Below are 23252 nucleotides of genomic sequence, written 5' to 3'. Positions count from 1 at the left end.
GAGGTCTGGGCTTTTCCAGTTGGGACGAGTGAAGAGGGAGGCCAGCTACTTCCGTTCAGAACACAGGCTTTATCCCGTCTTGCTAACACAAACACTGCATGTGGCCTTTGATGCCCACTTAAGTGCATTAGAGCCCTATCTATACACTTAGAGCTGACTACTGTCTGGCTGCATGTAAAAGGACTCTGCTCTGTGGGGCGTGCTTCTCGCTCTCATACTCCTCACACTGCGAATAGTACATTACCTATACGGCTATATGTCTTAAAGGGGAATGCCTGGCCACAGTGGGTACCTCCTCTGCCATAGCTTGCTAGCTTTAGCGGTAACACGTCTGCCTGCAACTGCAGTGCCTTGTGGGAGACTGTTGGCTTGCACTTTGCACGCAGAGTGCGTGCCAGTAGGAAGTAGGTTGACAGGCAGGTAGGCCATCCAATGGTTTTGCTTGGGAAGAGTAAAATCATTGATCAGGCATCTTACAGCCCTGCTGCTGCCACAGATGTCAGTTCTTTTTCTTTATGTGGTCAGTGCATTTAATGTATTCATTGCCATAAGGATGAAAAGAACAATTCAAGAAATGTAACAAAAAATGCTTCTGAAAGGAATCACCAACCCAACCTTTAATAGCAGGACTGGGAACTGCCAACAACTGCGACACCGTGATTTCATTTTCTCTAATTAGCCAGAAAACTAATACTTATGTTAATATCTTGAACACTTAATGTACAAATAGGAAAATGTTCCTGAGGCAGCCTCACAATAAAGGTGTCCCAGTTTATTATGAAGCTATGCAAGAAGTGCTGTTACGATCAGCAACTGCTCTGTGCATCAAGATTAGCTTTTCCGCTGCAAGTGAGTGAACAGAAATGGCCTGGGCTCCCGCTGCAACAACACTACTGAGCGACTGAGTTACTGCTAGTTGATAAAGGCAAAACAATGCAGAAGGGATTTCTGTGCTGCTGAAGTTGAGGGAGCCATCAGAAAATGTGCTCTTACTCATTTCTGCCTATGTTCTCTCACAGCATTTTCAGCTGGCTTTGATTGACTCCAACCCCTGCACTTTGTCCAAAGCTGAGAGTAAGCATTACTTCATCATACAGTATATATTCAATAAGTATTTGAGATGACATGCTGACTTGTTAATAAGAGTTAATGGATGCTTATGAATATTATGGCTAAGAACATAACTTTAAAGCTATTTGGAATGATGTCTGACAATTTTTTTTCTTTTCATTGCATATTACATTATTTATTGCAATATGAGTCTTTCTTTGACTGATGGTGGAATGAAAAAGTCTCCTGTATCTCCTCTGGCTGTGTAAATAAATAGCATCAGGGAAACCAAACCATCTTGTTGTGTTCACCATCTTGTGTACAGTGTTAGATTCTGGCCAGCTGCTGGGGTTCAGTCTGGGTACTGGCATTATTTGATATGCTGCTGTCATCTCATCTCTCCCGCCCTGCTACCTGTTACCTTGGTGACGGCAATATTCATTTTTGCTTTCTTGCTGTTTGCCTTTGCCTCATTGTTTTCCCTGTTATTCCTGTTCACACACATACACACACATGTAGCAAGGGCAGCCCCCGTCTTTCTTCCCCTCTCTTTCGCTCTCTCTCCCTCCTCTCTCTCTCGCTCTCTCTCCATCTGCTGAGAGTCACTCAGGCAGCTTAGATCAGACACTGCAGCGCTCCAGACAAAGGAAGGTGCCGCCAGGAGCACAGCTACCTATCTGGTCTGTTCCACTTCATGTAGACAGGCAACCTTGGGTTTCTGACACCTATTTATTGACAACACAGCACTACTTTCCAAAGACTTGAAAAAACTATGAGGAGGACTAGCTCTGAGAATGGGTAGGAAATCTCTCTTAAATGCTAAATAACCTCTGCCTAACATGTTTGCTCTTCTTTCTTTTTGCAGTTCAGTTCCACATTGCTCATTTGTATGAGATTCAGGTGAGTGCGTACTTTTTAAATTCAACCTGTGCCTCCATTATGTTTGCTTCCAAAAGCACAAGAGATTTCTTTTTCTTTCTGTTATTTGTAATTGTGAGAATAATTGCTGCATATTGATTGAATTTCCAAAAGCAAGGGAGAATGCGTGACCCAGCTACCACTAAAACGTCACAGGGCATCTGAATGCCTGGGATAGCCCTGTTTTTTGTATTTGGAAGCAGGTGCTGACATATTGAGGAGGGAGCAAGGTGCATGAGTGGGTGGCGGGGCGGGAGGGGATAGGAGATTACTCTCAGCCGATCGACGGGGTTGCCAAGGAAACAAGAAAGTCTGTCTCCCCCTCTTTTGTATGCTGGTGGTCCCTCTCTCTCTCTCTCTCTGAGTAGAGAGGTACAGTAGCTCTTGCCAGCTCTGGGAGCAGCCGCACTTCACGACTAATGAGATTTATTTATTTTGTGCTGTGTCAGAACACTGTGCTGCACTGGGAGTCTCAGGGGTTATAATGCATGCAGGTAGTTAGAAGCAAATCTTTGAATGCAAATGCCTAATTAAAAGCAGCGGTGTGGGGATCTCCATCATGATGAGTAGTTTGGTTTTGCCATGCTGCACATGAGGATTGAATAAGAATCCATGATGGTACTTGACCCATTTTAATTTGTTTTGGTCTGTCTCTCCTCACTACCCTCTCCTCAACCCAATCTCTTAATCTACTGGTACGTTCCCTCTCCCATTGCTCCCTTTGGCCTCCTCCACTCTCCATATTCAGAAGAGATACCGAGCTGCCAAGGAGGCCTACGAGAGCCTTCTGCAGACTGAGAATCTCCCTGCACAGGTGAAGGCCACTACTCTGCAGCAGCTAGGTAAGATTGTGCACAGACTTAGTCTGGGCCATGTCCCTGGAGATTATAACCAATATTCAGACATGTTCTCTATTAAATGCACATTTGCACTGTATGTTGACTTCTCCTCTTCCTTGTTCGATCAACTGATTAATCTGACATTTTCCAGGCTGGATGCATCACACAGTGGAGCAGCTCGGGGACAGAGCCAGTAGGGACAGCTATGCCATCCAGTGTCTGCAGAAATCTCTGGAGGCTGACCCAAACTCTGGACAGTCCTGGTACTTCCTTGGCAGGTTTGTCACTCGCATGTGCACACCACGTCTAGTTAGAGACATAAAACTTTGTCTGTGATGGGTCTCTGTATACAGTCTGCTGCTCTGTTGTTTGAAATATACTACCAATATTGAGAGCCAATCTCCTGCTATCCGGGTCAGTCTTGTAGGAGTACAATGCTAAAAGTACTCTTTAAGAAAATCCTTTATTGCAGAACTCTCTTCTGGTCCGCAGAATCGCTATCTATGAAATCATTCAGTAAAATGGCAAGAGTGTATGGTTCTGCATCTTAACTGTATCATCTAGTGTGTGTGCGGGAGCAGAGTTTCATGATCTCCTCTATTGGAGGCTCACTTTCCCATACTTGGAAAAACCCCTGCCCTAAATGTTCGTTAATATATTTGATGTTCTTTCAGTGTTTCTTGTGTCTGTAAGCACAACCTTGATGGCCTGTGATTCCTGCAGGTGCTACTCTAGTATTGGGAAGGTCCAGGATGCCTTCATCTCCTATCGGCAATCCATAGACAAATCAGAGGCCAGTGCAGATACCTGGTGCTCTATTGGGTAAGGGTGGCTTTGTATTAGCTCTCAACTTAATGTTCACTTTTCAACAGTGTGAGACCGTAGACAAACATTGTCATCTTTAAGTTTCTGAATAGATATTTTGGAGCAGCCAGTATCTTAACCTTTCTCTCAAATTCTTTTTAAAAGCCATCTATCCATTGTGCCTTCAATCGCCCAAATTGACCATTGTCCCCCCACCTCCACCCCTTCTCAGGGTGTTGTACCAGCAGCAGAACCAACCCATGGATGCTCTGCAGGCCTACATTTGTGCCGTGCAGCTGGACCACAGCCACGCCGCCGCCTGGATGGATCTGGGCACGCTGTACGAGTCCTGCAACCAGCCCCATGATGCCATCAAGTGCTACATCAACGCCACACGCAGCAAGGGTTGCACCAACATTGCCGCGCTAACCCATCGCATCAAATGCCTGCAGGTGGGTGGAGAGAGGAATTAAAAGCAGGACATGCCCATACAGGAACTGTTTGGATGCAGTATCAATTTGATAGTCCCATATTCGTATCATATGTTACAGTATGCTTTAATTTAAATGCATTTGACAGGTTGGGTCCACCTGTAAAATGTGGCTAAAGTAGAAGCAAAGTGAGCCTACCACCATCATTGCTCTTTCCTGCCTTCTACTGTTCTTTGTTCGCGTCTCTGTGAGACCACGACTTTGTTGAATCAGTCCATGAATTTCTCCACAGGGATGTGATTATTCTATTAGGCTTAAATGACGTTTTGAATGCAGGGAACTGAAATCCTCCAGGAAAAACAACTGTAAACTGTAGAAAAAAGTCCAGGAGGGTTCTGGTGGCATTTAAATTTTTGGAGGATTTATGCCTCCCATTTTTTCGAGACCTTAACTCAAGCTCAAGTTGTGCTGCCTAATATAACAGGAAGAGGAAAAATAAACCTTGTAGCTCCCCTGGGGAGTAAATTGTTTTATTTTATGGATGAAAACTTATTAAACAACGCCCTTATTTTTTCATACCTTTAACAAATGGGGTTCTAACAATCCAAATATCTCATATGTTAATTTATTCATACCTATTTTTGTCTGAGCAATGTCATTTTCCTTCACATATGCATGAAAGAACGTTGCATTTCCACCAGTTATGTTAGCATAATTTCATGGCATTAAGACAAGCCCAATGGCTTGTTTTAATGGACTTGTGACTGTGTTTCGGATTACTCTTGCTGAATGTCACTCAAGTACCTCCTTGTGTGGTTGATACTGTACATGATGTAGGCATTTTTGCCAGCCAAGACACAGGTTTGCATATCAACTTAGCTTCACTTGTGTTTTAACCTCTACCTATTTATCATTGCTGATCATTTCCTTGTTTTGAGGTCATCGTTTCTTTTTTTTAAGCCTTGTGTTTTATTTTATTTTTTTTGTTTGTTTTTTCACGTCGTTTTCCATTCCCCTAGGCTCAGTTGAGTAACCCCCAGCTCAGTAGCCTACAGGGTAAAAGTAAAATGCTCCCTCTTATTGAGGAGGCATGGAGTCTACCAATCCCAGCTGAGCTAACCTCCAGGCAGGGAGGCCTGAGCAGTGCACCACAGCAGGTGAGAGACCAGATAGAGCAACTTGCACCCGCCTCCTCCCCCCTCCCCTCCCCTTTGACTTGAGTGCACACTTAAACACATATAATTGTAATGTATACACCGACCTACCTGCAGGGCAACACACACGCATGCACTGTTGTACATATTGATGGGTAACACTTGAGCTTAGCTCCACCCTTCCACACAGTGTGTGTGTGTGAATGCAGATGTCTAAATAAGCCAACAGCATGCACAAAAACGTGAGCGCCTGATGGAGAACTTGACTTCATTATAACAGAAACTGAATAACAAGTCATTAATCATACTCTTGTTTTAATTGGCTACTGAGTCCATGGCTGCTTTATGACATCTGTTTTGAATGGGGAGGGTGCACCCAAGTGTTACCCAGTCCTGCAGTCCCTCTCTTCTCCACTGTAGGCTACACGAGTTGCTCGGCTTCACCCATCACGCTCAGTTCAAGTTAAACAACAAAATTCAGTCAACAAAGCACTTGTGCGGGCTTTTAATTCTTTCCCAATTCTCCTCTTATTAAGGTTTAATGTGTTATTCAAGATTAAAACCTTTACAGTTCATTGACAAAACCAGTTTCCGGTGGCAAACTTGGTAAGTCTGCACCTGCACTGTTTGCTCTTAATCTGCTTCAGTTTAGACTGGGAAAGAGAGACTCCCTTTGTGAAGCGAGTAAAGTGCTGTCATTCTAACTGGCTTTTTCTCATTCTCTCACTTTGGCCTTTTTGGCTCTTGACCCTGCCCCCCTGTGTGATCGGTGAGGCCGTGCTGCCATAGCGTGCACCCAGGCTTCCCATTGGCTCTGTCCATCCTCCTCCTCCCTCTCCCCACCTGTCAGTAGATGACCTTAGATGTCCTGTAGCTGCTCACAAAGCCCCCGCAATGCCCCCTAGTGTTCCACTACCACCTCACTCATTCATGCCCATCATAGATAAGAGTAGTTCTGTTGTGCTCATGTTTGTGCGTGATCATTGTTGTATTATTGATGTATTGCACTGGATTATGTTGACTTGAGCTGGTCTCACTTGGTGAGAGTCACTTCACTGTAGAACATATTCCAGTATGAATGAGCATAGAAGAAGAATATGATGGATGGTTAAATTTTAAATGGGTCAGATGTAACTTCATGTCTTTAAACTTATAAGAGAAAATTATACTTGATACACACATATATAGAATTTTTTTTGCTGTGCCACTTTTTTAAGCAACGTATATTCTTTTGCTCTCTCGGGAAACATTGAGACGTCCAAGGAGTAAGTGGGGTAAATGATCATTCAAAGCCTTATAGTCTTTATATTTAAGAAAATAAGAACTTTTGTTCAGCTATATCTGGCTCCCTTAGTGGTAATGATAAGGCTCCCTGTGTCTGGAGAATGTGTTATAACCTTTTGCTCAAGGTCGAGCTGTGCTTCTAAACAGCTGTCGCTGCTGTATATTGTCTGAGAGTGCAATAAGGAATACACAGATAAATGACAAAGATTGTTTGAGAGCTATGAGCTCTGCAGGTGTTGAGGTGAAGCAGTAGTGGTGAATTGACCTGGGGCCGTTGTTGGCCTTTGAAGCAACATGTTCAGATAAACAGGAATGTTTTGTTTTACATGTCCTGCTTGTTTGTTCAAGCACCCACACAAAATTACAGTTTCTCTCCTTTTTTTCCTCTTTTCTTTATTCTTTGTTCCCTGCTTCTCTTACTTGCTGTACTTTTTCATCATTCCATTTTTTTTTTTGTTCAATCCCTTTCCTTCTTTTGTGGCCTTTTCATTCATCCTGCCATTTATGTGCCGCTCTGGGGATAACTCACTTGAAACAGTTTAAGCTCTGAACACTCCTACAGTTAAAACTCCTTTCCACCAGTTTCCTCTGTACCACCATCATTGCTCTTTCCTGCCTTCTACTGTTCTTTGTTCGCGTCTCTGTGAGACCACGACTTTGTTGAATCAGTCCATGAATTTCTCCACAGGGATGTGATTATTCTATTAGGCTTAAAGGACGTTTTGAATGCAGGGAACTGAAATCCTCCAGGAAAAACAACTGTAAACTGTAGAAAAAAGTCCAGGAGGGTTCTGGTGGCATTTAAATTTTTGGAGGATTTATGCCTCCCATTTTTTCGAGACCTTAACTCAAGCTCAAGTTGTGCTGCCTAATATAACAGGAAGAGGAAAAATAAACCTTGTAGCTCCCCTGGGGAGTAAATTGTTTTATTTTATGGATGAAAACTTATTAAACAACGCCCTTATTTTTTCATACCTTTAACAAATGGGGTTCTAACAATCCAAATATCTCATATGTTAATTTATTCATACCTATTTTTGTCTGAGCAATGTCATTTTCCTTCACATATGCATGAAAGAACGTTGCATTTCCACCAGTTATGTTAGCATAATTTCATGGCATTAAGACAAGCCCAATGGCTTGTTTTAATGGACTTGTGACTGTGTTTCGGATTACTCTTGCTGAATGTCACTCAAGTACCTCCTTGTGTGGTTGATACTGTACATGATGTAGGCATTTTTGCCAGCCAAGACACAGGTTTGCATATCAACTTAGCTTCACTTGTGTTTTAACCTCTACCTATTTATCATTGCTGATCATTTCCTTGTTTTGAGGTCATCGTTTCTTTTTTTTAAGCCTTGTGTTTTATTTTATTTTTTTTGTTTGTTTTTTCACGTCGTTTTCCATTCCCCTAGGCTCAGTTGAGTAACCCCCAGCTCAGTAGCCTACAGGGTAAAAGTAAAATGCTCCCTCTTATTGAGGAGGCATGGAGTCTACCAATCCCAGCTGAGCTAACCTCCAGGCAGGGAGGCCTGAGCAGTGCACCACAGCAGGTGAGAGACCAGATAGAGCAACTTGCACCCGCCTCCTCCCCCCTCCCCTCCCCTTTGACTTGAGTGCGCACTTAAACACATATAATTGTAATGTATACACCGACCTACCTGCAGGGCAACACACACGCATGCACTGTTGTACATATTGATGGGTAACACTTGAGCTTAGCTCCACCCTTCCACACAGTGTGTGTGTGTGAATGCAGATGTCTAAATAAGCCAACAGCATGCACAAAAACGTGAGCGCCTGATGGAGAACTTGACTTCATTATAACAGAAACTGAATAACAAGTCATTAATCATACTCTTGTTTTAATTGGCTACTGAGTCCATGGCTGCTTTATGACATCTGTTTTGAATGGGGAGGGTGCACCCAAGTGTTACCCAGTCCTGCAGTCCCTCTCTTCTCCACTGTAGGCTACACGAGTTGCTCGGCTTCACCCATCACGCTCAGTTCAAGTTAAACAACAAAATTCAGTCAACAAAGCACTTGTGCGGGCTTTTAATTCTTTCCCAATTCTCCTCTTATTAAGGTTTAATGTGTTATTCAAGATTAAAACCTTTACAGTTCATTGACAAAACCAGTTTCCGGTGGCAAACTTGGTAAGTCTGCACCTGCACTGTTTGCTCTTAATCTGCTTCAGTTTAGACTGGGAAAGAGAGACTCCCTTTGTGAAGCGAGTAAAGTGCTGTCATTCTAACTGGCTTTTTCTCATTCTCTCACTTTGGCCTTTGGCTTCCCATTGGCTCTGTCCATCCTCCTCCTCCCTCTCCCCACCTGTCAGTAGATGACCTTAGATGTCCTGTAGCTGCTCACAAAGCCCCCGCAATGCCCCCTAGTGTTCCACTACCACCTCACTCATTCATGCCCATCATAGATAAGAGTAGTTCTGTTGTGCTCATGTTTGTGCGTGATCATTGTTGTATTATTGATGTATTGCACTGGATTATGTTGACTTGAGCTGGTCTCACTTGGTGAGAGTCACTTCACTGTAGAACATATTCCAGTATGAATGAGCATAGAAGAAGAATATGATGGATGGTTAAATTTTAAATGGGTCAGATGTAACTTCATGTCTTTAAACTTATAAGAGAAAATTATACTTGATACACACATATATAGAATTTTTTTTGCTGTGCCACTTTTTTAAGCAACGTATATTCTTTTGCTCTCTCGGGAAACATTGAGACGTCCAAGGAGTAAGTGGGGTAAATGATCATTCAAAGCCTTATAGTCTTTATATTTAAGAAAATAAGAACTTTTGTTCAGCTATATCTGGCTCCCTTAGTGGTAATGATAAGGCTCCCTGTGTCTGGAGAATGTGTTATAACCTTTTGCTCAAGGTCGAGCTGTGCTTCTAAACAGCTGTCGCTGCTGTATATTGTCTGAGAGTGCAATAAGGAATACACAGATAAATGACAAAGATTGTTTGAGAGCTATGAGCTCTGCAGGTGTTGAGGTGAAGCAGTAGTGGTGAATTGACCTGGGGCCGTTGTTGGCCTTTGAAGCAACATGTTCAGATAAACAGGAATGTTTTGTTTTACATGTCCTGCTTGTTTGTTCAAGCACCCACACAAAATTACAGTTTCTCTCCTTTTTTTCCTCTTTTCTTTATTCTTTGTTCCCTGCTTCTCTTACTTGCTGTACTTTTTCATCATTCCATTTTTTTTTTTGTTCAATCCCTTTCCTTCTTTTGTGGCCTTTTCATTCATCCTGCCATTTATGCCCCTTCTCTCTCTCTCTCTCTCTCTCCATCAATTCTTTTTCTTCCATTTGCATTTCCCGCCATCCTCTCCCTTCCAGGCCTGTAAGCCCAATCACAGTGCAGAGGGCGGGGCCCCAGGCCCATCTCTGCCCCCTCACGTTGGCTCATTGGGCCAAGCAGAGGACCAGTCGTGCCCAGCCAAGAGGAGGAGAGCCTCTAGCCCTGCCAAGGTAAACAGTGATACATCACTGTGCTGCTTTGCTCTCATAATACTCATTTACAGTCATGCATTAAATAGTGTCCATAAGTTGATCTTCACATCTTAATTGTTATGGGTTTCTTTTCATCTTCAGGGTGATTCGTGGGCCAGTAATCCAGCACAGCAGCCAGTTCCCGGCTGGTACCTCTCACCACAGAAATTACAGGTAGGTAACACTTCATTATCTCAAATGTGACTTGATTTCTGCTTTCTGCCATTAAAGAAGAGGCCGCATCCAGTTTCCAGTCTTTCGTAAACTATGGGTTTTGTTGCTGTCTGTGTCTTCAGATGCTGGAACAGCTGCGGAGTAACCGGGCCAGCCTGAAGCCCCCGCAGCTTCAGATGATGGAGCAGCTGGAGGCTCAGCTCGCCATGATGCAGCAGCACCAGCACCAGGTAAAAGTCTGTTGGAGACACTCACACTAGACTTGGGTCAACGAGTTGTATCTTGGTCTGAATCAAAGAATAATGTACTTTTTTTAAAATTGTATTTATGAAGTTGTAGTGGTGCACAGAGACGTTAACGTGTACTGGGTAGGTGAAACCATGATGTTAGAATAAATAAACCCATTAAGTCTGAGAGTGTAAACACTGCATGGTTGATGGTCTTAACAGTAGTATTCAGACCTGACTTCTCATGGTGTGTTGTTGTATGCATAGGCCTTAAACTGTAGTTATTTGGTACATACAGTACTGTAATACAATCAACATGTAAGAATGTGAATGTCAATTAAACGTGATCTTCTGGCTGATGGTGTTTTAGTGGCTCACCCACCTGTTCCTCCAGACACAATAATTTATAGCCGCTCATTTTAAAGCTATAACTTTGTGTTATACTGGCCATATTTTCTTTTACAGATGAGACAGAATGCTTCAGGAGGTCAGGTGCGCCCCTCTCTCCCCAATGGCCCCACCACCAACTCCCTCCCCCCCCCCAATCCCAGCCTGCATCCCACCCGGCCCCACCTGGGACCCCACCGGCCCCTGTGCCCGCCTCAGCCATTGGCCAACGGGCCTGTGGGCCCTGGGACACACAGACCCTCGGACTCCCTCCCTGTGGGTGATAACAGTAATAGTAATAATCAGCCAGGGCCCTCAGCCACAGGACCCAACGGAGACGTGCCTTACCTGCAACCCGCCGGCAGCGGCAATGCAGCACTGCTACCTCACACCTGCACAAGCGCGCAAACACAGGACGCCACACCGCGCCAGGCCCTGCACCTAAACTCCTCTCAGGTTAGACATCACTCACTAGCCATCTGTTTTCAGTGCTCCTCGCAGAGCTTCCACGTAACCTAAAATTTAAAACTCCCACTGGCAAGTCATCCATTTCTCAGCTAAGAAATGGATATGTGTTTAATGCTGTTTCAATCCTACTGACCTACTTGGCTCAGCTGGTTAAAAAAACATTGAGAAAATCCATCAAGTGGTTTCATGAAAATCCCACACACACACACATCCCCAATTTCTTGAGCTAAAAGATGTACATAACTTATTTTATGGTCCAATTTATTACATTACAGCATCTTAATCCAAACAAGAATAATCAGCAGGTGTATAAATACTTGCAAAATATTGTAAACATACTAAATAATGGACAACAGTTTGACTTGTGCTGCTCCTTTCTTCTTTCAGGCGCTTCAGAAGGGGTCTGTTCCACATGTGACGGGTTCCAGCAGTGAGGGGACCCCCTCCCACCCCCAGACCCCCAACTCCACCAACCCTGTGCACCCCAGCAATCAGGTTGGACATTCCACGAACGCCCCATCGCCACAGCAGCAGCTTCACAACCGCCTTCCATCCCCTCCCTCCCTCCACCTCTCCTCTACCTCAGGTGGAGCAGCACCAGATGCGTCTGCTACCAAAGATAGCAACACCACAACTGCACCCCTCGGCAACGGAGGCTCGGAGGGCAAGACACCATCGCCACTGGTATCGGTTGATGGCAAAACAGCACAGGTAGACGGCCTAGCCAATCACGTCCACTCGAGGGATGGCGGCAAGGTGGCAGAAAGTGGCGAGAAGCAAAGCCTTAGCGCAGACAATCCTAGACTATCTGCCCTGCTGGCAGGGGGGAAGGGCCTTGAGGAGGGTGAGGGACCTTCACAAGGGACTGCATCCACCACGCCTGAGTCCCACAAGAAAGTCAACAACATCCACCCGGCTGTCTTGCCCTCCACTCCCCACACACAGGGCAGCTCGGCTGCCTCCTCACCCATCTCTGCTATGTCCACTGCAACACCTTCGCCCAAATCTTCAGAACACACCCAGACAGGTGCCCACAGCCCTGCCACCACCACATCTACTGCACCGGCTGTGAATGGAAATGGCAAAGGAGGCATCTCTGAGGACTCTCAAAGCCCACTGAAGGCTGAGCCGCCCATCATTAGCAGTGTCAAAGCTACACCTCCACATGGACACAGCTCCTCCTCGTCATCTTCAGTATCCATCTACCCCAGCTCCACAGATGTGCTGAAGGCCTGCAGGTGAGACTGAACTGCCTCGTCGTTTCTCTTTCACATCATCATGTTCTGCAAATGCACTGAGGCAGTCTCCTGCCAATCCTGTTCAACTCCTCTTGGCAGGAGTAATGGTTTGGGCAAGAAATGTGCTTTTGACAAAAGCAACATAACACTCAGGTTAAAGGTGGCTGCTTCAGCTTCAGTGTGTCTCAAGTCTGAAAATGGGTACACCTCATTCAGTAGTTACTGCACATAGAGTCTACCTTTTGAAACCTATTTACTCAGACTACATAATGTACATGTAAGGAACAAAGGCCATTTTTAAAATAAGACATAGAAAAGATAGCGGTATCATTTAATTATATTCTTGCATGTTTGACAAAAGGGCCTGAAATCAGAGCAGGGTCAGTTGAACTGTATGGTTTGTTTTGAAGGTGTCTCCTCCCAGTGGAATTGCAGGGGAACTACACAACCAGAGGGAAATGATTATGTAACTGTAAACAACACTGAAGGCCACTGGGCAGTCCTGTTGCCATGCAGATATTATTCAGTTGAACAGATTCCTCCATTTGGCTCCACTTTGTTTATCAACTGGAAATGACTTTATCCCTGTTTTACATCACACCCTCTGTGTTTGTTTATTCGGTTAAAGGGGCAAGTAAGAAGGAGGAGGAAGTGAGGTAGCAAGTATTTCTTATTTCTCTGTCAGTAGTGTTCTGTGTTGGATAATGGATATTGAACTTCAGTGCTTTTATGGCACCAATCAAATTACTTTAGTACCATCGGGTATCAAAAAATGCTTTTCTACATTTTTCTTTATTGATGTCGGCTTACAACTTATGGTTGTGGTAAATAGGTTGAATTTTTATGTTATGAAACTGCTTTGAGTGGACAAAAATGCCATGGAATCGAAAAAATGAATCTAATGACCTGGACCGAAATGTGTACATTTATTTATTCTTTTTTTTTTTGGTTGAAACTGGTTTTAAAAATTTCATATTTAAAAAAAAAAGTATTGTTTAGTAAGTAGTATCAGTGTCAAGGTATCGGTATCAGTAATTTTGGAATGTTACCCAGCCTGAGTGTTGGATCACTTGTGCTGCCATGACTACAAACAGTCTCTGTGTTCTGTATGTGCAGGAACCTGGGAAAAAACGGCCTGTCCAACAGCAGTATCCTCCTCGATAAGTGCCCCCCGCCTCGGCTGCCACCTCCACCCTCACCAGCCCTGCCCAAAGACAAGCTCAACCCTCCTACACCCAGCATCTATGTGAGCCTTACATGAAGGAGCACTTTGGAAATATACATTTCTATTTATTTCTTTATTTTTGCCCGATCAGGGAGTCTTATTGTTGCTCACATTCACTGTATGATGATATTCATTGCTCTCATTTCTGTCTGTGGACCAGCTGGAGAACAAGAGGGATGCTTTCTTCCCCCCACTGCACCAGTTCTGCACAAATCCATCCAATCCAGTCACTGTCATCAGAGGACTGGCTGGAGCTCTCAAACTGGGTGAATGCATTGCTGGGGATATTATGCTGCATAACACGGCAAAAAAAAGCGTAATCGTATTTTGCCATTACATGGGACATTTTCTTTGAAACCTAAACAGTGCTGTCGATTTCTCTGCAGACCTGGGTCTGTTCTCCACAAAGACTTTGGTAGAGGCCAACCCCGAGCACCTGGTGGAGGTCTGGACTCAGCTCTCTCAGCCTGCTGATGAAAATTGGGACCCAACCGGCACCAAGAAAATGTGGCGCTGTGAAAGCACCCGTGCCCACACCACCATCGCCAAATACGCCCAGTATCAGGCTGCTTCCTTCCAGGAATCACTACGGGTCAGTTAGGCTTTATTTGTGTTCTCTGGGCTTCATTTACACAAAGCATATTAAACGTTCAAGTTTAAGCAAAAAAGCATTCAGTTGAAGGAGTTATACTCGGTGTGGTGTTTGTTTTCAGGAGGAGAATGAGAAGAAGGCACTGAAGGAGCCCTCGGACACAGAGCCAGCATCAGCAGAGAGGTAGCCTTTAGAAAGGCCCCATCCTAGAATTACTGATTGGTTGTTATTAAATTATATAACTCACTGAAATGATAAAAGTAATAAAGAAACAGAGTATGAAATATGGTGTGCATTTTGCAATGGCATCAGATCTTTAGGTCAGACATTATTTATGATGTTACTCCATAGAACACTGATACAAAATTAAAGCCATTTGTTGAATTTTTCGCCATCTAGAGTTTTGACATTTAAACACAATTTCAGTTCAAGGTTGGGATTTAAAAAATGGAAGACAAATATGATGTACTGGACATAAATGAAACCTTGGTTATCAGCTACTAATTAATATTTATGTTTAGCAGTCCGCACACCTGATTTTATTGTTGACGATGCATTCAAATTGGAATCGATAATTAATGGTTCCTTGTCTGAATATCATAATCTTATGTTTACATCAGCCAAAGAATTAAACACTATGCAACTTATTTTACACTTTAATGTAGTATCTTTACCTTTCTATTAACTAGTGTAGCCTGAAATTTATTTTTAATGTACCACCCCCCAAGATTTGCACTGGCCCCCAACAAAATATTTTCTGCAGGCCCCACAGCCACTACCTATCTGTTACAGTGGCCCCTGTCAGTGTGTGGGGTATATTAGGCAGCAAGTGAACATTCAGTCCTCAAAGTTGTCGTGTTGGAAGCAGGAAAAATGGGCAAGTGTAAGAATCTGAGTGACTTTGACAAGGGCCAGACTGTGATGGTGATGACTGGGTCAGATCATCTCCTACACTACAGGTCTTGGTGGGTGTTGTTGGTCTGAAGTGGTTAGTAGCTACCAACAGTGTCTAAGGAAGGACAAATGGTGAACTGGAGACAGGGTCATGGACGCCCACAGCTCACTGATGATGAGGTTGACCTACTGTAGATTAAAGCTTTAACTTCCATTTGTACTTTTCAAAAGATTAAAATGTATTAATGTATTTGAATCTTTGTTAAAATGGTTGAAAATGAGAAACACTGTCCATTGGTCTCTATGAAGAGAAAGAGTCAGGGGCTGTAGTGGTGATATCACACCTAGAGTGGTGAGGCTGTTGGATTGGTCTAAACAATTCTCTATAACTCGTCCTCACGACCACAGTTTTCACTCCTTTTACATAAGTTTTTCACTCAGTTGTGGACACATCTGTGCTCTTCCTGGCAGTTTAACTATGAAACAAAACAGATTCACAGAAAATGCTCAGTGAGCTGCAGAGTGACACGAGTGACAACCAACTGCCACATCGACTCCTGTGTGAACAGTATTAGGCAGGCGGTCATAATAATATGGCTGATTGGTGTATATTGATTGGCACCCCTCTGTTTCATGCCCCATTTTCACAGAGTTTGTGCTATTGTTGCGGCTAATTGTAAATTCTTTCTTTATTGTCAGTGCTGCACGCAAAAGAAGGGGACCCTTAAAGCACATCAAGTTTGGAACCAACATCGATGTGTCGGATGAAAGGAAGTGAGTTTCTTTGACCTGCCATGTCTTGAAACGTTTTAAGTCTTTGAGATGCTTTGGCAGTTTTCAACTTAAATACACTTTGATCTTATAATGATTCCTTTTTCCCGTCTCGTTGTCTGTCAAGGTGGAAACAGCAGCTCCAGGAACTCAGTAAGCTGCCAGCCTTTGCTCGAGTCGTGTCAGCTGGTAACCTGCTGAGCCACGTGGGCCACACCATTCTGGGTATGAACACGGTTCAGCTCTACATGAAGGTCCCTGGGAGCAGGATACCAGGTGGGTGCACTCGGATGTGCTTTCTGGGACAAATTATTACTGGTATGTAGATTTGTGGAGTGAAGAGGTTGTGTGTTCGTCCCCTCAGGTCACCAGGAACACAACAACTTCTGTGCCGTCAACATCAACATTGGACCAGGAGACTGTGAGTGGTTTGCAGTACCAGAGCCCTACTGGGGAGTGATGAGCAACTTCTGTGAGAAGTAAGATGAACTGGAGCCTGTCGTGCTTTACCTTCATACTGTATCTCTGACTCCCTTATAGCCATCACAACTCACACATTCCTCCTCCTCATCAGGAACAACATCAACTTCCTGATGGGCTCCTGGTGGCCCAACCTGGAGGACCTGTACGAGGCTGACGTGCCCGTCTATCGGTTTATCCAGCGCCCAGGCGACCTGGTGTGGCTCAACACCGGCACCGTGCACTGGGTGCAGGCCATCGGCTGGTGCAACAACATCGCCTGGAATGTAGGACCCCTCACAGGTACGCAGGAAATTATGGGATAGAGCTTCATGTTAATCGTACTCCAGACAGTCACAGACACAGTGAGGTCAGTTTTTTTGTGTTTTGTTTTGTAAGTGTTGTATTTTGCTTTGTGTTTTTTGCTTACAGATCTTAAAATCTTTGTTTTTGACCACTTGAAGCAACAAAAAACTATTAGTTTATTATACATGTACTGGTGGGAAGGTGTCTGCCAAATTGCAGCCCTGTTGAACAGGAATTTTATGTGATGTGGTGACCTTTGCTGTGATGTTTGAAATGCTTTTTAGCTGATTATTGACCTTTTTAACTGATTACTGAGCTGATTACAGGGGGATTTGTTTTTCTGTCTACACCAAATTCCTTTCAGACACATTTTTCTTTCACCTATAAGACTTCCATATGAATCAGTACACATATTTATATTGTCTACCACACTCCAGCTTTTGTTAAAGGACTCAACATAATCTGGTTTCATGTACATTTAACTCGTGATCTGTGCTTTTCCAGCGCACCAGTACAAGCTGGCTGTGGAGCGTTATGAGTGGAATAAGCTCCAGAGTGTCAAGTCCATGGTTCCCATGGTGCACCTTTCCTGGAATATGGCACGCAACATCAAAGTGTCTGACTACAAGCTGTTCGAGATGATAAAGTGAGTCGCGGGACACTTCACTTCGAGCAGCTTCTTTGTCGTGTTTGCTATGTGTTTACCTGACACAGGTGGATTTTTGTCCTAGGTACTGTTTGTTGCGGACGTTGAAGCAGTGCCAGCGGGTGAAGGAAGCCTTGGCATCAGCTGGCAAGGACACAGTGCTGAGACCGAGGACCAGGGACGAGCCGGCTCACTACTGCACCATCTGTGAGGTCAGTAGAGCGCACCAGGAACATTTCAGCATCGGGCGTGTGAATTTTAACAGGATTTCACATTTTTGGAGCTCACACTTAGTTTGTAGTGGAAGATAATTGTCTCATCATGTTCCTGCTCACATTGTGAATTATACTCAGCACCCTGGGTTAGAACCAAATGTATCAGGAAGACAGTGGTATGGTGGTGACGTGTTGTTTCCACTGCATGTGTGCGTTTATGATGACCAGTGTCATAGTCCCCAGAGAGACTAATCCTGGTAATATAATTAAGTGTTGACCATGAGATATTTGGATTGGTAATTAGTGATGAAAGTAAGAACATCCCGCCATTCTTTTGACTACCTCACTGCCTGTGGCGCAGCTCCTGTAGATGATACTGTATCTGTTGTTCAGCTTCGTTCATAACTCCCAGCTCAGAGTTGTATGTCAGAAAAGATTTAGAGATTATCCCCTTTTAATATTTGTGTATTTCTAATCTGCAGGTGGAGGTGTTCAACCTGTTGTTTGTGCGCCGCGAGCTCCTGTCCAAGCAGCAGTGTGTGGTCCACTGCCAGGACTGTGCCAGGAAAGGCAGTGCCACGCTGGATGACTTTGTGGTGCTGGAACAGCACAGGATGGAGGACCTGATGCAGGTCTATGACCAGTTCACATTAGTAAGTCACCACACTGAGGGAGATATGGACTTAAAGGACTGAAATACATTTATTACATGTATGTGTTATGTTGGTTTAAACATTGAAGGTTATTATAAATACAGGTCTTCTGGAATTAAATGAAACGGTGTGCTATAAAAAGTTTCATTCTAACCAAACGGAATTAGTTAAAAAAAATGTTTGCATGTAATAACACCGGTTTTCTTATCACTGCTATGACACTACACCACAAACTAAGAGTCAGGGGTATTATATGGTTTTAAAAAAAGGTTATAAGCTGACTGGAGGAGGGTGTGTGCCCTTTTAACATGACCGGCTGGATGTCTTAGAGCAGCAGCATATAAAGCCAGGTATACCTGCAACTTGTTAAGTGATGGGAATTTACTTGGTCTGTTGTGCAATGACTCAAGCAGATGAATTCCCTAATTCTCATATCTCATCTTCCTCCCCCAGGCTCCTCCTCTTCATTCATCTTCATCTTGACATTAGGTGACACCTCTTTCTTCTTCTGCTGGCGAGCCATGACGCCCATTCACAGGAACTTGTATTAAGATAATTAAAAAAAAAGAACATAAACATCTACATACACGGACCATTTCTGATATTCAGGAAAGCCAAGGCCGTCCCCACCACCCTCACCACCGCCCATCCCGTATGGCTGGTCTCCATAGCGACGGCTGGAGGCTGAGTGTGTCTGTCTATGCAACCTGTTTTGAAGTGCTGGGGCCTGGCCCTTCCAGAGGGGGGCGCCACCAAGCTCGCTAACAGGACTCATTTCCCCCCTCCTTCCCTCCTCTCTCTGTCCTCTCTAGAGACAATGGTTCAGCCCTGTTTTAATGGAGGACTTCATCAAAAATGGTTGGGAGCAGGGGGATGAGGGGGAGGAGTGATACAAATGATTTGTAGATATTTGTTAACTGTCACAACTGGCAACACCACCCGTAAAGACTACTGACTTGACAACTTTCTCCCCCCTCTCTCTCCCCCTTTTTCTTGTTTTCTATTCTGGCAACAGGATGAAATGTTGGTTTTGATTTATAGATTTCCCCCAAATTTTTGACAGACATGCAATAACCTCAGGCCCTGTATTTTTCTCCACATCGTCTGGTCACAGTGCAGCAGCAGGAGGTAAAATATATCCACAAAAACGGGCTCAGTCAAAATATTTCGCTTTTACTATGGCACCGTAAATGTCTTTTTTTTTTTTTTTTTTTTTTTTTTTTTTATAACTTTTATGTTTTATCTTTGTCTTGTTCTTTTCAAAACAATAACATTTTGTTTGTTTCTTAGGTGAAAAAAAATTAGGGAAAAAAACTAACTAGCCAAGTCACAAAGAAAATGGGTTGCACATAGACTTATGGAATAAAGCTTAATTTGTGATTTTTTTCGTTATGTTTCTAATCTTGATGTAAATTTACACTATTTATAAATACATATTTATTGCTTGAAAATATTTGTTGATGGAATGCTGTTATTTTTTTCCAGAATACCTGCCATTAAATTTGAAGGAGTTTTGTCATTTTAACACAACTCCTTTTACATTTTCTATATATAAATCAAATTGCTTAGCAAGCCTTGTACAGAAATGGACATTTAAAATTGTTTTATTGTTTGAAGAATGTTTTATGATGAGTCAATAAACAAAGTTGTCAAATTACCTATGCGTTTTCATTCACAAACACCACAGCACTGTCATATGATATACAGTAAATATCTAAAGCAACAATACAAACAAACAACTGGGATGTAAACATGGGTATAGTCCTGAAACCCAGCAGACAATGTAGCTGTAGACTGACACACACAGAATCCTACACTATATGCCAGGTCCAGCTCTTACCCAATATCTCAAAACTTTATTTTGACTTAAAAAATTGAATCCTGCCATCCTCAAACTAACCAAGCTACTTTCTCTTTACAGCGGGAGACATTCCTGTGACATTTAAAGCTGCACCTTAGAAGAAATCACATGGCGAGGGTGTGAACTGCATGTGGAAAATGCTGGTACAAAATAACCCACTGATCTTGTTAGAAACCTGTCTGAAAATGCTCTACACTACATGTGAAATATGATTCAATATTGCGATAAGCCTGTATATCATCCTCATGTGTTCGGCAAAACATGGCTGCCAGCAGAGACCCAGTAGCCAGATGTAGCTGCTGCCAGCCCCACAGGATCTACACTGACTACTGAGCAGCCGCTGGGGGGCCTGTGCAGGTCTGAGCCAAAATGGCCGCCGTCTTTTCACATTTTAGCCAAGACAGGAAATGAGGAAAAGAACATCTCACTTGAGAGAATATGGCAAACAAACAGGTACCACATGATATTAGGTGTGTCACTGCTAATGTAACTGACAATACAATTTGTAAAGAAACAAAAACCATGCTATTTTGTGGGAAAGCTATCAAATGTAATACAGATACAAAAAAGATATTATTGCAATGGAAACCCTTTTACGATTGAACAAAAGTAGAGGGAGGGAGGGAGGGTTGCTAACAAAACAACAGACTGAAGCTCTTTTTTTCAGCTGCACCCTCACCCATTAATACTCAGTCAATTTCCTGTGTCGGCAACGTGTGTGAAAAGCTTGTTTGACTCAGATTTTTCATGTAAGATATTGCTGCAGTGTGTCAGCTCCACAGGACCTGTTAAACCCTTCACATATATGTGCTCCCACGCTGAAACCAAGATGGCCGAATGAGCCAGGCTGCAGCAGCGTCCATTTTGACTGGTACAGATGGATGTCAGAAGACTGTCGACCGCCTTTCCTGGAGCGTCTACCTGCTGTTCTGTCAGACAGGAGTCCTGGAAAAGAATGGTGCTGTGATAAGAATCACTTTATTCATATAGGTGAGAAACTGTTTAGAGGACAAGATGGCTGAGTGTACCCCCATGGAAAATTAAGTATCTGACATTTTATATTCAACATTTGAATGCATTTGAAAATAGTTCTAAAAGCTTGGTTCTCTGGCTGTTGTACAGTATACATTTTGCAGCTATCTTTGAAAATGTTTTGCCTCTCCACCCACAAACTCTGACTTTGGTGGAGGTGCACAGGAACAAGTGTGGGCTGAAAATTTGTGATTCTAGGAAACAAGATACCAGTTTTAATGTGCATGTCAGTTAAGATGATGAAGACTTCCTGTCGTCTGTCTGTAACGACAAAGACAGGAAGCTTGAGTTTTGCAATGCAGTGACATTAGTGTTATATAAGGGGGGGCTGGGGTGCACGTTGCAGAGTGTTTTTGTTATTACTTACTAAACTGAGAAAATAGTCATTTTCTCAAATTTACCTGACAATGTATTTTTTATGCACCACTGATCACACAAGCTGTTCAATAGGAGCAAGGCTCAAAAGGTTGGAACAGTAGTTTAACTCTCTTTGTTTTCCACCTATATCCTCTGTGAAATCTGGCAGCTAGCCAGCAGAGAGGTATGTGAACTCTGCTTGGCCTGGACCACCAACCAACTCCCCTTAAATCTAGACCACATAACTGTCTCACTGTGTTGTGTGGGGAAAAGCAAGAGAGGAGTTAAACCAGCAGTGATCAACCCTGCCTCCCTACTCTCTTTCATCCCTTTTTCCTCCAGGTCTCTCCTTCCTGTTCCCTCCATCTCTGCTGTGTGCTCTCTCATTTCTGCTTTTTTGAGAAACTGACCGGTGGCCCTGACTGCTAATTTTAACCAGGCTGATTGTCTGCCTGCCTTTCCCACAGTTATGTATAGATGCTTGCAGTAAACCAAGTAGGTCAGTGTGTGACACTCACATACACACCTATAGATGCACACACACCGGTCCATGACCTCTAAGAATCTTTGACACATCCATTCATCCACTCCCACCTCTGTTGCAAATGGTCTTCCCTGATTGGCTGTCACTCTCAGCCAATGGCAGAGCTTCCTGCTGCCCATTCATAAAACCCAGGGTCATTGAGGATAATGTAGTATTAAGGCACATGCGAAGAGGAGAGGTAACTCTTTTTTTTTGCCCAACACAGTTAATATTGATTAGTAGTGAATTCTGTCACTTAAATAAGGGTTAAAGAAAAATGATAAGTAAGTGCTTGTAAATCTATAGTAATGTTTAGTGTCAGCTGTTTCAACAAATTCCTGTGCATTTTTACCACACAAAATCTCATATCCTTTAAAGTTTGGCTCCTTTCAGCCTGACACAGAGCAGCACATTCCTGTGTGTTTAATGAGTAATGAGGCAAGGGCCACTAAGACAGTGATCATCTCTGGCTGTCCTTCTCTGTCCCTTCATCCTTCTCAGAGGCACCAATACATACATACACACATAATCCTTCAGTTCACTACAGTCTTCTTTCCTTCCCCAGTTATTAACACCCCTGCTAAGTTTGTGACAAATGCTAACTCTTGCTTTCTCCCTAGTTACACATTTCAAGGTGTCACAGAGGGTGCTCTCATTAATACAATCTGAAAAGATTTTTGATAATAACTTGATAAAATGCCCCCATTAAATAGCAATGATCTAATTGATCGTTGATAATAATTTATGATCATTTTACTTTTCCATTTGTTCTGCTAGAACACAGTTGGAAGAAGGCAAATAATGAAGTGTCTGCGCCTCCTTGTTTGTCTTTAGAGCTCCTTTAAACTTGCCTTAAATCTTAACAATTTCTCAGTAACATTATATATTAATAAAATAAAATGACTTTGCCCACTGATCTGAGCTCTCAGTTCGGGGGCTAATGCTAGCTAGCAGCTGTCAGCAGATAACACAAATAGTGCAGATGAATCAGTGTCAGTTCCGTCTGTGCTCAAACTGAACACTAAAATGTAGTTGAAGCATCCACTACTGTCTGTAGCTGAATGGGTTAGTATTTTTTTAAATGAACTTATAGATGTATGGATGTAGTGTGTATCTTTATGATGGATAACAAATGTGATGCTCCAGTCATGGTGCATTTACCCAAAATCCAACACAGTGCGATGACAACTTTACAATCTCTATATTTCCTACATTTTGATTCAGATGTTACTAA

At 43.2% G+C, this 23252-nt stretch overlaps 1 protein-coding gene across 2 annotated transcripts in view; it reads left to right on the top strand.

Annotated features, from left to right (window-relative positions):
- The window catches only part of LOC109973222 (histone demethylase UTY-like), a 31268-nt gene extending 11972 nt beyond the window's left edge, over positions 1-19296 (top strand). Inside the window, exons 7-29 of one of the 2 annotated variants that reach the window (XM_020622639.1) lie at positions 1020-1074; positions 1916-1950; positions 2717-2810; positions 2959-3085; positions 3531-3629; positions 3844-4063; positions 9838-9969; positions 10093-10164; positions 10287-10394; positions 10857-11234; positions 11634-12484; positions 13601-13730; positions 13870-13975; positions 14096-14301; positions 14423-14484; positions 15895-15969; positions 16094-16242; positions 16331-16445; positions 16541-16728; positions 17236-17377; positions 17463-17589; positions 18075-18245; positions 18699-19296. In XM_020622639.1, the coding sequence (XP_020478295.1) occupies positions 1020-1074; positions 1916-1950; positions 2717-2810; positions 2959-3085; positions 3531-3629; positions 3844-4063; positions 9838-9969; positions 10093-10164; positions 10287-10394; positions 10857-11234; positions 11634-12484; positions 13601-13730; positions 13870-13975; positions 14096-14301; positions 14423-14484; positions 15895-15969; positions 16094-16242; positions 16331-16445; positions 16541-16728; positions 17236-17377; positions 17463-17589; positions 18075-18245; positions 18699-18728 (3672 nt within the window). In that variant the 3' untranslated portion in view covers positions 18729-19296. Of the gene's footprint in view, positions 1-1019; positions 1075-1693; positions 1731-1915; positions 1951-2716; positions 2811-2958; positions 3086-3530; positions 3630-3843; positions 4064-9837; positions 9970-10092; positions 10165-10286; positions 10395-10856; positions 11235-11633; positions 12485-13600; positions 13731-13869; positions 13976-14095; positions 14302-14422; positions 14485-15894; positions 15970-16093; positions 16243-16330; positions 16446-16540; positions 16729-17235; positions 17378-17462; positions 17590-18074; positions 18246-18698 lie in introns of those variants that run through there. The other variant, XM_020622640.1, reaches the window with a different exon arrangement.
- The last annotated feature ends 3956 nt before the right edge of the window (positions 19297-23252 follow it).

Source organism: Monopterus albus, unplaced genomic scaffold (assembly GCF_001952655.1).
Source record: "Monopterus albus unplaced genomic scaffold, M_albus_1.0 scaffold285.1, whole genome shotgun sequence".
Classification (NCBI taxonomy): domain Eukaryota; kingdom Metazoa; phylum Chordata; class Actinopteri; order Synbranchiformes; family Synbranchidae; genus Monopterus; species Monopterus albus.
This window is presented reverse-complemented; position numbering and strand designations above follow the sequence as displayed.